Here is a 16,783-nt window from a genome sequence, read left to right on the forward strand (position 1 = left end):
TCGCTGGGATTTTTTCTCCTGAGCAGACGACTGAATTTTGGTCCAGCCCGTCACTGCTACACGGTAAAGCCACAAATTTGGCCCGTCACTGCTAGACGGTAAAGCCACAAATTTGGCCCATCACTGCTAGACGGTAAAGCCACAAATTTGGCCCATCACTGCTAGACAGTAAAGTCACAAATTTGGCCCATTGCTGCTACCAGGGTAAAAAACAGGCCTTAACTAAAGTGCTAAATGATGGGACAAAAGGAGGTCTAGGTGAGGGGATACAATCTACACTCACCTATGGCAGCATGGAAGTGAGAGAGAGCATCATGCAGCTGTCCCTTGGCCAGCATCTGCACGCCCATCTCCAGATGTCTGTCAATTTCTGCTGCACTGGTACATTCAACCTCTGCCAAAAACAAATGAGAACAGATTTCATATTAAATACAAACTAAGTCTTGGCTCTTGGTTTACACATAAAAAATAATCACATCAGATCAGATACTAAACATTATCCAATCCAATCAGTCTAAAGATTCCCTCTCTTAACCCGTCCGCTGCGATTGGCATGGATTTGGCTTTCACTGGTAGCCTGGTAACATATACTCCCAGGTCTTTCTCTGCCTCTGTGGTGGATAGTGGAGTGTTTCCCATGTGGTATTGGTGTGCTGGATATCCCTTCACTGGTAGCCTGGTAACATATATTCCCATGTCTTTCTCTGCCTCTGTGGTGGATATTGGAGTGTTTCCCATGTGGTATTGGTGTGCTGGATATCCCCTCCCAAGGTGCAGGACTTTACATTTTTTTTTTCATTGAATTGTAGCAGCCACTTTTTGTTCCATTCCTGTAGCTTGGTGAGGTCTGACTGTAGGAAATCTGCAGTCAAGAGGTTAACCAATCCTTATGCATAGCACATAGCCCTGATAATGCAGATCTTGGAAGTAGCAATATATTCATTCCTCACAAGTATATTGAGATATTTCTTCTGAAAAATCCATTATTGGAGCAATGATAAGAACACAGTTACTATTTAACCCGGTAGCAGCGGGGATCATGTTTCTTAATGGTCCCTCCAAGCGAGAAAAATGAGAAAAAATCACCCCTCACACAAACCATTTCATAATATATATCAAAGCATTTGTGGTAAGATTATGTATCATCTATTTTGAGGGGTTTATATCATGGCACAAATTTGGCCCGTTGCTGCTACACGGTAAAGCCACAAATTTGGCCCGTTGCTGCTACATGGTAAAGCCACAAATTTGGCCCGTTGCTGCTACATGGTAAAGCCACAAATTTGGCCCGTTGCTGCTACACGGTAAAGCCACAAATTTGGCCCGTTGCTGCTACACGGTAAAGCCACAAATTTGGCCCGTTTCTGCTACACGGTGAAGCCACAAATTTGGCCCGTTTCTGCTACACGGTGAAGCCACAAATTTGGCCCGTTTCTGCTACACAGTGAAGCCACAAATTTGGCCCGTCACTGCTACCGGGTTAAAATAAATTCAAGTATAAACCAACTCAGGTATTTCATATAAATAGAAGCTGGGTAAAAAATGACCCCCAGGAATTAGAGGATAGATTTTGCTTAAACACTGAAAGCAAATACATGATTAAGGTAAAGCCACTGAATGATGTGGTTGTAGATTCGCAGACCTGTTTCCTGACAATCCCCCTTTTTTTTTACAGCAAAGGAGGCAGCTTAACCCGGTAGCAGCGACGGGCCAAATTTGTGGCTTTACCGTGTACCAGCGATGGGCCAAATTTCTGCCATGCATAAACTGATCACATATGCGTTGATATATATTATGAAATGGTTTGCGTGAGTGATGATTCTTTCTCATTATTTTGCTTAGAGGGGCCTTTAACCTGACCTAACGTAACCTAACTTAACCTAAACTAACCTAGCCTAACCTAACCTAACAAACATGACCCCCGCAGCTACCGGGTTAACCCTCTCGTGCACCGTAAGTTTCCAATAAGTTTTTGTTCCACTCATCAGGCATTTCTCAGGCCCGACCAGCCCTTTTCTTCCCGCTGCGATACTTTACATTCCCGGACGTATTTTACCCTCACAGATTTTTTTTTTTTTTTTTTTTTTTATTATTATTATTTTTTTTTTTTTTTTTACGTCGTTGCCTGTTGCGCCGGTAGGCATCTTCCTGGTGGGGCCTGATGGTTGGCCCAAGGCTTCTTCCAGGTGGGGCCTGATGGTCAGCCCAGCCCGTTCTGGCACAGGCGAGTGTTTATAGTGGCGCCATCTTGCATTGGACCCCAATAAATACCCGTACCCCAATAAATTTGGTATCAATGGCTTCATAAAGACTTGTACTAGAACATGCACAAATATAAATAGAGGAAAATATATATAAACAATACAAACTCGTTTCAAGTCTCCGTATAGAGTATTGTAGACAATAAATCCTAAGTACCAACTCTTCCCCACTCGCTATCTCGAAATTTTGTGGGCCAACTTTTTTAGCCGAATACATGTTTAAAACCGGAATTTAGTGAGGATTCTTAAGGTATCCTCAAAATCCTCATCGCCTATTAGTTCCCGAGTTACACCAAGAAAACTGTATTTCTTTCCTCTCCCGTCAGAGTAGCCTGACAACTAAAAATCGCTTCACGCTCCTCATCTACGCTCCTTAGAAAGGTTGCCATATGTTACCATTAAGAAACTTATCCCAAAACTCTCCAAATTTGACGCACTTCCACCGAAAACTTAATTTTTAATCACCCTTGATGATGCAAAATGCGTCATTGTGCACGAGAAGGTTAGCCTTAACACTTATTATGGCCAAAATTATTCTGTCTTAATAAAACACGGTAAAACACCAACACCAAAAACAACACCCATAAAACACGTAATATTCAGAATATTGTTCTGAAACTTTCAGGGATTATTAGTTACATTACATACATTTACTCTACCACTTTCAATTAAATCGGAGAAGATGGTCATCCCACTGGCGGCAGACAGCGCGCGACATCCCGGTTTGTCTGGTATCGGCAATGAAATTCTAGTTTTGTCCGTTTAATCGGCGGGTGTGGGCGCTTGTCGGAAAACACTTGCAACCGCTATTGCCGACAATCTCTGATTGTCTGCTATTCAGTGCAACTGCCCCTTTTAAAAAAAAAAAGGAATGGGAAAATCTATCGCCGATGAACTGCAATAGTCAGTGACATATGGCGACAGTCAGAGTTAGTCAGTAACAAACGGTCTTACTAATCGGCGGCCATAGCTGATAGCTGCCGATACTTAGTTTTGAGAGCAAATTCAAACCTGTCGCAAGTTGTCACCAAGTGTCGCCAGCATGTCGCCACCCAATTTTAACAAGTTGGCAATTCTGCTATTGTCATGCCGCTGACATGTCAAATTTGTGTCGCCTACTGTCGCAGACTGTCCCAGACTATATAAGTTTAATCCTGTTTTGGTCGCAGCCGATTGCAGACAGTAGGCGGCTGTCGGAAACATTTGTCGCCAAGGGTCAGCGCCATGGCTGATGCCACGAGATGTCTGTGACAATTTTGCCTCAGCCAAAGAAATCACCAATGACGACAACTGTTGCAGACAGCCCGAGATAGGCCGAGACCATGCCGCCAACACCTTGCGACTTGGTCTGCAACATCTCGAGACACTTTGCAACCTTGAAAATCGGGGGCTGTCGCAAGGTGTCTGCCGCCAGCGGGATGACCGTCTAATTAACACTCGTACATAAAAAAACACCATCTGGTGTTTGTGTTTTTTTTATAATTATAGGCAGATTTTCACACAAACACTACATCCTTGAATTCGTCTCCTTGAGATATTAGTTTCTGTGTGTTTTTCATTGTGTAAACTATGTTTGACTTTGGAAGCCTTTTACTCAAAATTAACCTTTTTTTTTTTTTTTTTTTTTTTTTTTTTACAGCAAAGGAGACAGCTCAAGGGCACAAAAAAGTAAACATTAATAAAAAAAAGCCCGCTACTCGCTGCTCCTAAAAAGAATCCAAAGAGGTGGCCGAAAGATAGGTCAGTTTCGGGAGGAGAGGTGTCCTGATACCCTCCTCTTGAAAGACTTCAAGTCGTAGGCAGGAGGAAATACAGATGAAGGAAGATTGTTCCAGAGTTTACCAGCGTGAAGGATGAAAGAGTGAAGATGCTGGTTAACTCTTGCATAAGGGGTTTGGACAGTATAGGGATGAGCAAGAGTAGAAAGTCGAGTGCAGCGGGCCCGCGGTAGGGGGGGAGGCATGCAGTTAGCAAGTTCAGAAGAGCAGTCAGCGTGGAAATATCGATAGAAGATAGAAAGAGAGGCAACATTGCGGCGGAATTTAAGAGGTAGAAGACTATCAGTATGAGGAGGAGAGCTGATGAGACGAAGAGCCTTTGCCTCCACTCTGTCCAGAAGAGCTGTGTGAGTGGAGCCCCCCCACACATGAGATGCATACTCCATACGAGGGCGGACAAGGCCCCTGTATATGGACAGCAACTGTGCAGGGGAGAAGAACTGGCGGAGACGGTACAGAACGCCCAGGCGCATATGCCCCTTGAGCTCTGGGGTCCTCATATCTAATCTGATGTACATAGCCTACTGTTCCTACCATTTACTGTTGATGAGGTTTCAGGCCCCACTCCTCTGCCAGCACACTGCAGGGCCGTCAACAATATAATGATGTTAGACTCTACAGTAAATGTACATTTGACATGGCCGTATTCCAGTTATTATTCATTTGCACAACATCTAATCCCTCAAATCACTTGAAAGAGCTTAAAACCTACTAAATGGAAGAAAACACCCAAAATAGGAAACAGCATATAGGAAAGAAATACCAATTTTAGATGTGGTGAGCCACGGGACACTGTCAGCTTTGCCACTTATTGCAGCGCAGGTTTCCACATACATTTCATGGGCATTTTTGGAGTTGTTTTTATTTCTACACTCTTTACTACTTATTTCCAGGAGGTTTGAAGGTTAGTAAAATACATATATGACAACAGGAAAGCAGCTGACCATGTAGGAAACAAGATACCAGTGTGTTAATTAAACTGATCTCAACTGTAAAGTGAAGTGCTGCTTTATAATAGATGTTGTTCATCCTACTAAAAGAAGGATAAAGAGCATGGGGTATCCATCCCTTTGATATTTTGTTGTTGCCACCATTTCCCATCAGCCCCTAAAATTGATTTCATAACCCACTAGGGGAGCTAGCACACCGAATTAAGGTAAATCATAAGAATAGCGGCTCCTAACGGGTGTGAATTTAGGGCACGGCGTGGTGGTAAAAAAACATTTCTAGCACGTACAACAGGGTTTTGACAAGCGGACAGGTGTGTTTATGTCACAAGGGGTATATTTTTCCACGCTAGCCTCATGATTTCTTCCAAGTCGATGGGTGATGAGACTGCGAGCTCCGGGGTGAAGAAAGGGAAGAGCCCGCGCAGAAAAATACACCCTTGTGACATAAACACGCCTGTCCGCTTGTCAAAACCCCATCGTACATGCTAGAAATGTTGTAATTACCACCACCCCGTGCCCTAAATGTGCACCCGCTAGAGCCGCTATTCTTAAGATTTACCCGAATTTAGAAACATTGAATTAGGGGAATATGAAGATGAGGGTAGCTGACCCTGATAACAATGACAACGGCACGGAGTAAAGCATGTCACACGTAATTAAGGTATACAATCTAACACTCAATCTAACCTAACTTGACCTGACCCCTATCCCTCACCCCACTGCCAAAATACAATGGACTAGTCTGCAATCATAAACCTTATACATAAATATTTTCAGGTTTTATCCTCCATAAGCTATATCAGTTACACCACTGCATTCCGATAAATAAATACAACACGTCACTATCAGCCTCCTGCAAAATGGCTACCTTTATTTACAGACGAGTTTTTCAATATCAACGAACATGCTTTGCAAAGGTAAAGATGGGGGAGGAGGAAATGGAAGAGGTGGAATAAGAAATGGAAGAAGGGATAGAGGAGAAGAAAGATGAGGAGAACGAGGATAGGAAGAGAAAGAAGAGGAAATGAAACAGAACAAATGAAAGAGGAGTTTGCTAAAGGATGAGGAGGAGGAGAAAGAGTAGAGGAGGAGAAAGAAGAACAAGAAATGGAAGAAGGGATAGAGGAGAAGAAAGATGAGGAGAACGAGGACAGGAGGAGAAAGAAGAACAAGAAATGGAAGAAGGGATAGAGGAGAAGAAAGATGAGAATGAGGATAGGAAGAGAAAGAAGAAGAGGAAAAAGAAACAGAACAAATGAAAGAGCAGTTTGCTAAAGGAGGAGGAGGAGGAGAAAGAGTAGAGGCGGCGAAAGAAGAACAAGAAATGGAAGAAATGGCTTCTTACCAGGGAGGTCTACCGTACTACAGCTGATTCAAGTGTTGGATATGTGGACCAAGTCTGTTGATAAAGGATGTGCAGTGGATGTGGCTTATTGTGATTTAAGGAAAGCCTTCGATACAGTCCCCCATAGACGGTTGCTTGAAAAACTCAGGAGTTATAATATTACTGGAGAACTACTTGACTGGATGAAATCATTTTTGTGTGGTAGGAAACAACGGGTCATTGTGAATGGGGAGAGGTCAGAAATGAAAGAAGTTATAAGTGGCGTGCCTCAGGGATCAGTTTTGGGTCCACTCTTGTTCGTGATATATGTGAATGACCTGGTAGAAGAAATCCATAACAGCAGTGTATTTTTGTACGCAGATGACACCAAATTGTTTAAGGAAATTAAGAATAAGGAAGACTGTGAGGCATTGCAAGAAGACTTACTGAGAATGGAAAGTTGGTCTAAGAAATGGTTGTTAAGGTTTCACCCCCAAAAGTGTTGTGTCATGAGAATCGGAAGTGCTCAGGAAGAGAGTTTTATATACAAAATGGAAGAAGAATTACGGGAGGTTAAACATGAAAAGGATTTAGGAGTAATAATTGACAATAATTTGAGTTTTGATGAACACCTGGCTGAAAAAGTAAACAAGGCAAACAAGATTGTGGGAATTATTAGGAGAACATTTATAACTTTGGATGAGTCAAAGTTCAAGGCCTTGTTTACTGCAATGGTACGCCCTCACCTTGAATAAGCAAATCAAGTATGGTGCCCTTTTAAAAAGAAAGACATCGAAACTATTGAAAATGTCCAGAGAAGAGCCACCAAACAAATCCCAACACTTAAGAACATGACATATGAGGAAAGACTGATTAAACTTGATTTACCAACACTGGCATATAGAAGAGTACGAGGAGATATGATTGAAACTTACAAAATATTAAGCAGAATATATGATGGAGAAGTATGTGGGGACTTATTTACCATGAGTGTAGATGCAGGAACAAGAGGACACAGTAAAAAGTTGTACAAGAGCAGGTCAAGGTTGGACAAGAGGAAATATGCTTTCTGTAACAGAGTGGTAAATACTTGGAATAGTCTGCCGGAAGAAGTGGTGAATGCAGAGTCTGTTATAAGTTTTGAAAAGAAACTGGATAAAATATGGAAAGGACAAAGTATAAAATACGATCACAGAGCAAGTATTGAAGCTGGCCAGCGCGTCCGGCACCCAGACCAGGATATAGTAAGTTTGGAACTGGAGTCACAGGCCTGAAGGGGCCTCTTCCAGAAGTCATCTGTGAGTATCTGTGAGTAAGAAGGGATAGAGGAGAAGAAAGATGAGGAAAACGAGGATAAGAACATAAGAACATAAGAACGTAAGGAGTCTGCAAGAGGCCGGTTGGCCTATACAAGGCAGCTCCTGTACACTCAACCCCACCTTACCTCACCATCCATGGCTTTATCTAACCTCTTCTTGAATGTATCTATGGTATTGGCACCCACAACATGGCTCCCAAGCCTGTTCCATTCGTCCACCACTCTATTAGTGAACCAATTCTTGCCTATGTCTTTGTTGAATCTGAATTTGTCTAACTTAAAACCATTGCCACGCGTCCTACCTGGCTCTTTCACTCTCAAAATTTTATTGACATCCCCTTTATTAAATCCCTTCATCCATTTATAAACTTCGATCAAGTCTCCTCGCACCCTTCGCCTTTCTAGAGAGTGTAGATTTAACTGCTTTAGCCTGTCTTCATAAGGCAAGTTCCTCACCCCCTGAATCATCTTCGTCATCCTCCTCTGTACAGATTCTAACATCTTGATATCCATTCTATAATAGGGGGACCAAAACTGAACTGCATAATCGAGATGAGGTCGAACTAGTGCTAAGTAAAGTTTGAGGATGACTTCAGCGCTCCTATTGCTCACGCTCCTTGAGATGAAACCTAGTACTCTGTTTGCCCGATTTTTAGCCTGAATGCATTGAGCCCTAGGACGGAGGTCAGCGCTCACTAGGACTCCTAAGTCTCTCTCCCGCCCAGACCTGCTTAGAGGAGTGTCATTTAAGGAGTAATTGTGTAAGGGGTTATTCCTACCTACGCTCAAAATGCTACACTTCCCGACATTGAATTCCATCTGCCACTTCCTCGCCCAATCATATAGTCTGTCAAGCTCATCCTGGAGAACGGTAGCGTCGCTGTCTGATTGGATTACTATACCTATCTTGGTATCATCTGCGAACTTACTGACATCGCTACTGATTCCTGTGTCCAAGTCATTGATGAAAGAAGAAGAGGAAAAAGAAACAGAACAAATGAGAGAGGAGAGTTTGCTAAAGGAGGAGGAGGAGGAGAAAGATGAGGAGAACGAGGATAGGAAGAGAAAGAAGAGGAAAAAGAAACAGAACAAATGAAAGAGGAGAGTTTGCTAAGGAGGGAGGAGGAGGAGAAAGAGTAGAGGAGGCGAAAGAAGAACAGCAAGGAGAAAAAGAAGAAAAAAAAAACAGAATAAGGATGTATCAGGCAGGAACAGCGCCTGGCATACCACTGATAAGGCCTCCCATGCATTCCCTCCAAGGCCCGTAAGATTTCATTCCTACTTCTCTCAAATCACAATCATACCTCTTATAGGAAGGCGCAACAAAGGCCCATTCATGCTCACCAGATAGCCGCAGGTCCAGGGAGGCGAAGAATAACCAGAGGGAGTATATAGTGCGATGGAGAGAACCAAATATCGTCATTTTAACCTCCGCGGCGCCGCTGTCCCTCTGCCCTATAGACGGAGGACAACAACAAACACCAAGATCATACGGTCCGGGTTCAGCTGACGGGGGTGTGGAGGCGAGGCAAGGGAGTGTTGGATCCCCTCTCTAGGGCTGCCAACACCCCAAAACGATGCTCTTTTGTCACTCTGAGTTAGTCCAGGTCATGTTGTTTGCTACGGTCGTGGTCCGCGGCTATTGGTTGTCCTCCCGCCGCGCCATTTTTTAATTTAGATTTAGGAATGAGCCAACAAAATGTGTGATGTGTGGAGCTGATAGAGAAGATTTGGACCGCTTTTTGCTGCAGTGTGATGCTTATGGGGAAGAACGGGGAAAAAATTTAGGTAGATATTATAAGACACTTTCGCTTCTCACATCAGCTATTTCTAAAGGTCAAAGGGGGGGGGGGTTAGTCGGGTTCTAATGAGTGTTTCTTCAGGTTCACGGTACAGAAGAAGGATCAAACTACCACCAGGGTCATAAAACTACCCCTGGAAATGCCCACAACTCCTACGAAAGCCTTGTCTAATATGTGTTTTTGGGCGGCGAGATGTCTTATGATACGACCCTTAATGTTGCAACGACCCTATAACGAGGACGAAGAACATATATTGATTGATTGATAGTTTATTGTTGCAAGTAAACAGCAAAGGAGAAGGGAGGAGCATGCCATCATACCTCTTATAGGAAGGCGCAACAAAGACCCATTCATGCTCACCAGATAGCCGCAGGTCCAGGGAGGCGAAGAATAACCAGAGGGAGTATATAGTGCGATGGAGAGAGGCAGTACAAAGTGTGATTATACAACGAAGGATACATGTGGAAGTAGCACCAGGAAAGAAGATGGCGCCACTATAAACACTTGCCTGCGCCATGACGGGCTGGGGCCGAACACCATCCAGGCCCCTCAAGAGAGCCTACCGGCGCTATAGGTGTTCACGTAAAAAAATAAAAAAGATACAATGGTAGGGGACAAGTGATAAAATAATAAAGGCCTTGATTTAATTGGAAGACTCCTTTTTGATGAGCAAGTGACTGAACAAAGTAAAAGAACGATTTATAGATTCTGGGAAATACGAGAGAAAGAGATAAAATCAATATATATTTACTCTATCTCTGTATTCATTCCCATCTAGTGCTTGGGCAATGTTCTCCGTCCCCACATTTTATTGTCTTATTGTCCAGGGGGAGGTACTGCCCCCTCCCTTGTTGTGCTTTCCTTCCTACCATTGTATCTTTTTAATTTCATGGTGCTACCTACACATGTATTAATAGTTGTATAATCACACTCTGTCCTGCCTGGGGGTTGGGATGGCATGTTCCTCCCTTCTCCCTTGTTGTTTACCTGCAACAATAAACTATCAATCAATCAAATCAATATAGTGAAGCCTAAATTAGATATAAGACCCAGACACAGACCACAAGACCACAATTTCCGGATTCTGAAGAGCGAGCTGTTATAAACCAGTCTTAAAGGGAAAACTTGATTATCAAAACGTAAGCTCTTATAGACCAGCAGTATCTAATTTGTCTTTTTTTGTCTAAGTTATTAAAGTATGCAATTATTGAGCAGTTGATGGAACACTCGGAGAAGGTCGCATCCATGTCTTGCCTGATAGTCAGTCTGCAATTAAATAGGCCAATATTTTCTACTGAAACTACCATCTGTTCTATTGTTAATGATTTACTAGAAATGATGGATGGGAGTAAATGTGCTATATTGGTTCTTCTAGATCTTAGTGCAGCATTTTATACGTTGTCCATGAATTGCTTGTAAAAGATTTAATGGTATAGCACGGCAAGTCCTCCTCCGCCTATAAGGGAACACAAGACGCGTGAAATAAACATAGGAGCTTGCATAGGACTGATAGGAGTGAGGTTTACCTGTGTTGGATGTGAGTTCGTGCGCAGTGTAGGAAAAAAATGGAGAATTTGTGTAGTGACTGGAATAAACTGAAGGGGAGTTGATGCAGACATAGCTGGGAGTCAGTACGGGAAACACAATTGTGGGAAAGAATAAAAAAAGAAAAATGAGTATAGCACTGGGAAGAGGAGTACACGCGAGGGTAATACGTATATACATACATGTAGGCTAAAGAGAATGAAGTAAAACCAAAGTTATTAACGAAGTGCGCCATTAGCAACGTTTTCAACAAGGAAACAAATAATATGAATCCTATAATAACCATGAGAGAAAAAAAATTGAAATTGAAAATACATCCAACTCCTTCACTTGATCAGATTCATGAGAGGTTCCAATAAGAGCAAACCTTAAATACCACAAATAAACCCCTAGTAATGTTACTTGACCAATCATTGAGGGGGGAAACATATTACCGGAGGATTGGAAAAGAGGAATGATATATTCAATGTAGATATTCAAGAAGGCATGGGCGCCCGCAGGATATTTTCTAGGGGGGGGCAACATACATGGATAGTTTCCGGTGTATATATATATATATATATATATATATATATATATATATATATATATATATATATATATATATATATATATATATATATATATATATATATATATATAATATAATATAATATAATATAATATAATATGCAGACTACAGTACGTGGAGTTGTGATGCCAAGAATTTAAGAAGAAAGCTGCGATAAAGAAAAACAAAACAAAAAGTTAGTGATTTTTTTTCATTAGTTGCATATACTTTTCAACTGAAATAAGACATTCCTTGAAAAAATAACGCAGTTATATACTGCATACAAATATTATACAATACAATCAATTACACTGACTTTTTCAATAGTTCCATATACTCAACTGAAATCAAACATTTTTTTGAAAAAATATTCAGTTGACGTCATTAGCGGGGGTACGGAGGTAGCGCGGGCCTGCACGGCCATCTTGGTGGTCAGTGGTGGTGGTCACTTATCAAAGCAAACCTTGGTGGCGGCTGTACAAGTGCTCTGTGTGTTCGTCATGGGATACGCATGCTGTGCGGTTGGATGTTCCGACACGGGAGAGATGCTGTGTCATTTTGTAGATTTTCAGCGAATTCAGAAGAGCGGGGGAAGTGGATAGCAGCTGTGAGGAGGGAAAACTGGCGGCCGGCTGTTCATCTCGACTCTGCAGTGCTCATTTTGGGATTCGTTTTAGGTCCGTGCCAGTATCTCACTACCTACCTTATGAAACATCAGTATCTCTTCATATATCTTTTCTACAAACCTTCAACAGTCATGGAAACGCTTTGAAAATCCAATTCAAGGACTTTTTTTTTACTCATGAAGATAAGGGGTAATGTTTACGAAAGCGCGTCGCCTCCTCCGGCGACTCTGCAGCCGTTGTTGCGAGAAATACCTCCTCGCTGAAATAACTCACATATACATGTGGGGGGGTGCCCCCCCTGGTTAGAAGGGGGGTCGAGGGGGGCGCAGCCCCCTGTTAGTAGATGGTAAAGTTCGGTTGGAGTAGTTTAAATATGCTCCCCGACCCTAAACCCTCTGCGAGCTATTTTACGGCTGCAGCGGCTGCAGCATCGCCGCGGCCGCCATAAGAGGAGGCGACGCGCTTTCGTAAACATTATCCCCTATTTTCAAGAGTAAAAAAAAAGTCCTTGAATTGGATTTTCAAAGCGTTTCCATGACTGTTGAAGGTTTGTAGAAAAGATATATAAAGAGATACTGATGTTTCATAGGGTAGGTAGTGAGATACTGGCACGGACCTAAAACGAATCTTTACCCTCATTTTGTCAGAGGTAAATATTACAGGCAAGAGTGATCAGATTAGTGCATGAGGTAACACTCATTTAGGTATTGCCCGGGTCCCCTAGCGTGTTGTGTGGCGGGGGATTACTCCGGAACGGGATTCACATGAGCTGGCGGAGGTAAACACGCATGGCGGCGCTCAAGCAAGGGAAGAAAATAGGAAAGGAAATTCAGTGGAGGCAAAGTGCACAGAGGGACAGAGCTCAGTGCTGGGTGGAGTATATAAGTGTACGCAGGGAAGTGACCAAGAGTGCGTAGTGTAAGGTGACTGGCCGTCACCTGCCCTCACCTGTTTGCCTGCCTGTGGTGCCTACCTGGGCATCACTGGTCAGCAACAGGAGATCGGCCAGGCAGAGGGACAGCCAGTCAACCGACCAGCCAGACAGTCAGCCAACCAACCAATCAGCCAGTCAACCAGCCAGCCAGCCAGCCAACCAATTAGCCAGTCAGTCAACCACCCAGTCAGTCAGCCATCCAGTTATAGTTTACCACTCAGCCAGCCAATCAACCCACCAGGCAACCAGTCAGCCAGCCAGCTAGAAAGCCAGTCTACCAGTGAGCCAGACAGCCAGTCTATTGGCTGCATACCCAGTCAGTCAGTCTATCAACCAGCCAGCCAGACAGACAGTCTTCTGGCCAGTCTACCCACCAGGCAGCCAGTCACTCAACCAGCCAGACAGACAGGCAGTCTACCATCCACCTGAAGGCTCTTATAGGCCTTGAGCGACTGCCCTGTAAACAGCTTGCTCTTGCTGTTCACCAGATAGCTATATAAATCATGGTAACCGATGTTAGGCAGGTCGTTTGAGGACGAACAGACTCGGGGTGTTTCCCTAATAAATAAGGGTCTGTACCTCCAAAAGCACTGATTTTTTCGATGTGTTTTAGCTTCGCAGCATTCTCAAGCGATCTCGCGTAATCTTAACACAAATGACGCTGAAGGTCCTGCCAATTATAATATTATATAGTTAATTTTGAACGTGTTTTAGTTACTACTCAAATTGATTCGTTTTCTGTTTTAAATCTTAGATTTAGAATATGAGTAATTCTTTTAATGGGTATCCAAAAGAAATATATGAAAAGAACCTACATTTTTTTTTTTCTGTTTTATTTCATGGTGACTAACATTTGTTAATTTCCAATCCACGGAAAAAGTAGTTTGCAAGGAGACACATATCTTACATGCTATATAGAGAATGTAACAGTCAAATAACGCGAAAAAGAAATATTTTCTGCCATATATGGAGACTGGGTAACGAGTGTTTTTTTTTCCCTCAAACACCAATAAAAAGCTATAGTAGCTAAGGCATAGAAAAATTCAATAAATTTATAACTTCGTAATGAAGTGATTTACCACGTGCTACTGCCACTCAGCGAGCGTTGATGCCGATTTTTGTTTACATATATTCATCGGCCCGAGGGAATCTTAAGATCATGATCTATAGTATCGGTCTCCTCACTTTACCTCCACCGCGCAGCCTGTGACGTCAGCTGGCTGTGAGACAGTGAGGAAGACGGGAAACTATTATATTTTCCCCGTTTTTTTTTTTCTCTCTCTCTCTCTCTCTCTCTCTCTCTCTCTCTCTCTCAGCTTCTCATTTTCAGGGAAACGATGAAAAATCACATTCGGATTATTTTCTCTTTGGTTTGAATAACATCCGTTGACCGCACAATAAGCCATATTGTCATAATGTAGTAGCGTAAGTCTGTGACACGCTTATGAAAAACACTGTGGATAGATATACCGCTCGACAGAAGTGAGGAACTGAGAGCGACGGCCAGCTAGCTGTTAATTACTGCACGGAGGTTGGAAGAGCGACTGACCCCATCGGCCCCGTTGAACCTACCCTCGAACAGCCTGGTGACGTCATGCAGTGCGCCAACATCTGCGAAAATACGTCGGAAGTGAGGAGACCCTGTACAGACTGTTTACTCTTGCTCTTGCTGTACAGGTGACCCGTTGGAGAGTCAGGCCTTCATATCGGCACACCCTAAAAATAAAACAACACAAGCAGTATCCATTACAAATCTTCCAATTCCCTATTTCTTGCACACCACATCTTTCCCAGAAAACTCCTCATGGCTTTTATAATTCCCTCATTTGCCTCATCACCCAGTCCCAGCAGCAGCAGCATCCACTCCCTCTCTGTCCTTGCAATCCCCCCATTCACATCCCAGCCCATCTCACTCAGTGCCACCCTCATCATCTCCGTCCTTTCTCTCCGGTGCCTCCCACACACCAGTATCACATGCGCGAGTTTCATCCACACCCCTGTCACACATCTGACACACTTTGCTGCGGGACTCAGGCCACCTGTAATTTCTTGCATTCACATTCATACACTGCGCTCGAGCTTGGAAGAGATCACCACCCAGGCTTCCATCATACCAGCTTCCTTTTCCCTGTACCACTCCAAAGTGCTCTATCGCTCCGTCGCATGTTTCCAGACCGTCTCAGACCTCTCTTCCACTTTCTCACATCCCATTCTAGACCCTCACTGTTCCTGTCAGTCACCTTCTATAACAGCCCCGGGTTCGACCCCTGGCCATCACCTGTTGGAAAAAAAAGGGGGAGGAAGAGGAAAAATAGTGACGCTATGATTCCTCAACCTCACAGAGTGTACGGCTGGGTTCGATTCCCTGCTGTTCCCTCTCTGTACGCTGCCATTCTCCACCCCTCTCGCCACCCTGTACACCGCTTGAGTCTCTCCTCGTAAGTCCGATCCCTAGGTTCTGGCACCATCTTAGTTGCCACTCTCTGCACTCTTTCCAGCTTTCTTATGTTCTTTTCGTGAAGAGACCAGACCACTGCTGCATACTCCAACCTTGGCCTTATCATTGTAACTATCATTTTCTTCATCATCTCTTCGTCCAAATACACAAATGCCGTCCTTATGTTCCTCAGCAAATTCATAGTTTGTCCCGTTATCCTGTTGATGTGTTTGTCCGGTGACATGTTCTCTGAGATAGTCACTCCCAAGTCTTTTTCCTCCATTCCTCTGCATATTATCTCACTTCCCATCTTATAATCATATTCACATCTTCTACCACTCCTACCAAACTATTTTTTTACATTTCCCAAGGTTGAATTCCGTCTGCCACGTACCACTCCACTCCCATATTTTGTCCAGGTCCCTCGGCAGTGCCTCACAGTCTTTCACATCATTGACTCGTCTCAATAGCTTTGCATCATCTGCAAACAAACTCACATAGCTGGTCACTCCATCCACCATATCATTTATATAAACAGCAAACATTATTGGTGCCAGCACTAAACGTTGTGGGACCCCACCCATCACTGTGTGTGTGTGTGTGTGTGTGTGTGTGTATATATATATATATATATATATATATATATATATATCTATATATATATATATATATATATATATATATATATATATATATATATATATATATACACTCCCCTTCTGGCTGCCGACCTGGGAGGTGTCTTGATAACTCCTCGAGCCTTTTTCTTATCAATTTCTGCAACATTCGCGGTCTTCGTTCTAATTTTTATTCTGAAGAACACCATCTCTCCTCCTCTTAACCTCACCTTCTCTTCCTCACCGAAACACAGGTTTCTGAGGCTACTGACAGCAACCTCTACTCTGTTCCCTCCTACTATCTCTATCCTAAATTTCAATCCAAAGCTGGATGTTGCGCCTACGTGTGCAACGACATCACTTGCTCTCGTGCCCACGACCTTGACTCTTCTGAATTTTCCACCATCTGGCTAAGACTTCACTGTCATTCTACTACTAAATACATCTGTGCTGTTTATCTCTCACCTAACTCTACTAACTATGTAAAATTCTTTGACTATTTGAACTCTAAAGTGGAGCACATCTTGACCCACTCTCCCTTCGCTGAAATCTCCATCTTGGGAGATTTCAATGTTCACCGCCAGCTTTGGCTTTCATCCTCTTTCACTGACCAGCCTGGTGAACAAGCCTACAACTTTGCT

At 43.1% G+C, this 16,783-nt stretch overlaps 1 protein-coding gene across 3 annotated transcripts in view; it reads right to left on the reverse strand.

Moving 5' to 3' along the window:
- LOC126989949 (dnaJ homolog subfamily C member 3-like) overlaps nucleotides 1–9,143 on the reverse strand; it is a 127,687-nt gene extending 118,544 nt beyond the window's left edge. For all 3 annotated transcript variants that reach the window (XR_007743918.1, XM_050848553.1, XM_050848551.1), the window contains exons 1-2: nucleotides 8,976–9,143; nucleotides 284–394 (exon numbers count right to left, since the gene is read on the reverse strand). Coding sequence is in view for 2 of the 3 variants with exons in the window: in XM_050848553.1 (XP_050704510.1) it covers nucleotides 284–394; nucleotides 8,976–9,054 (190 nt within the window). In the remaining variant the exon portion in view is untranslated. The remainder of the gene's footprint in view (nucleotides 1–283; nucleotides 395–8,975) is intronic.
- Nucleotides 9,144–16,783: the final 7,640 nt, after the last annotated feature.

This window comes from Eriocheir sinensis, chromosome 6 (assembly GCF_024679095.1).
Source record: "Eriocheir sinensis breed Jianghai 21 chromosome 6, ASM2467909v1, whole genome shotgun sequence".
Lineage (NCBI taxonomy): Eukaryota > Metazoa > Arthropoda > Malacostraca > Decapoda > Varunidae > Eriocheir > Eriocheir sinensis.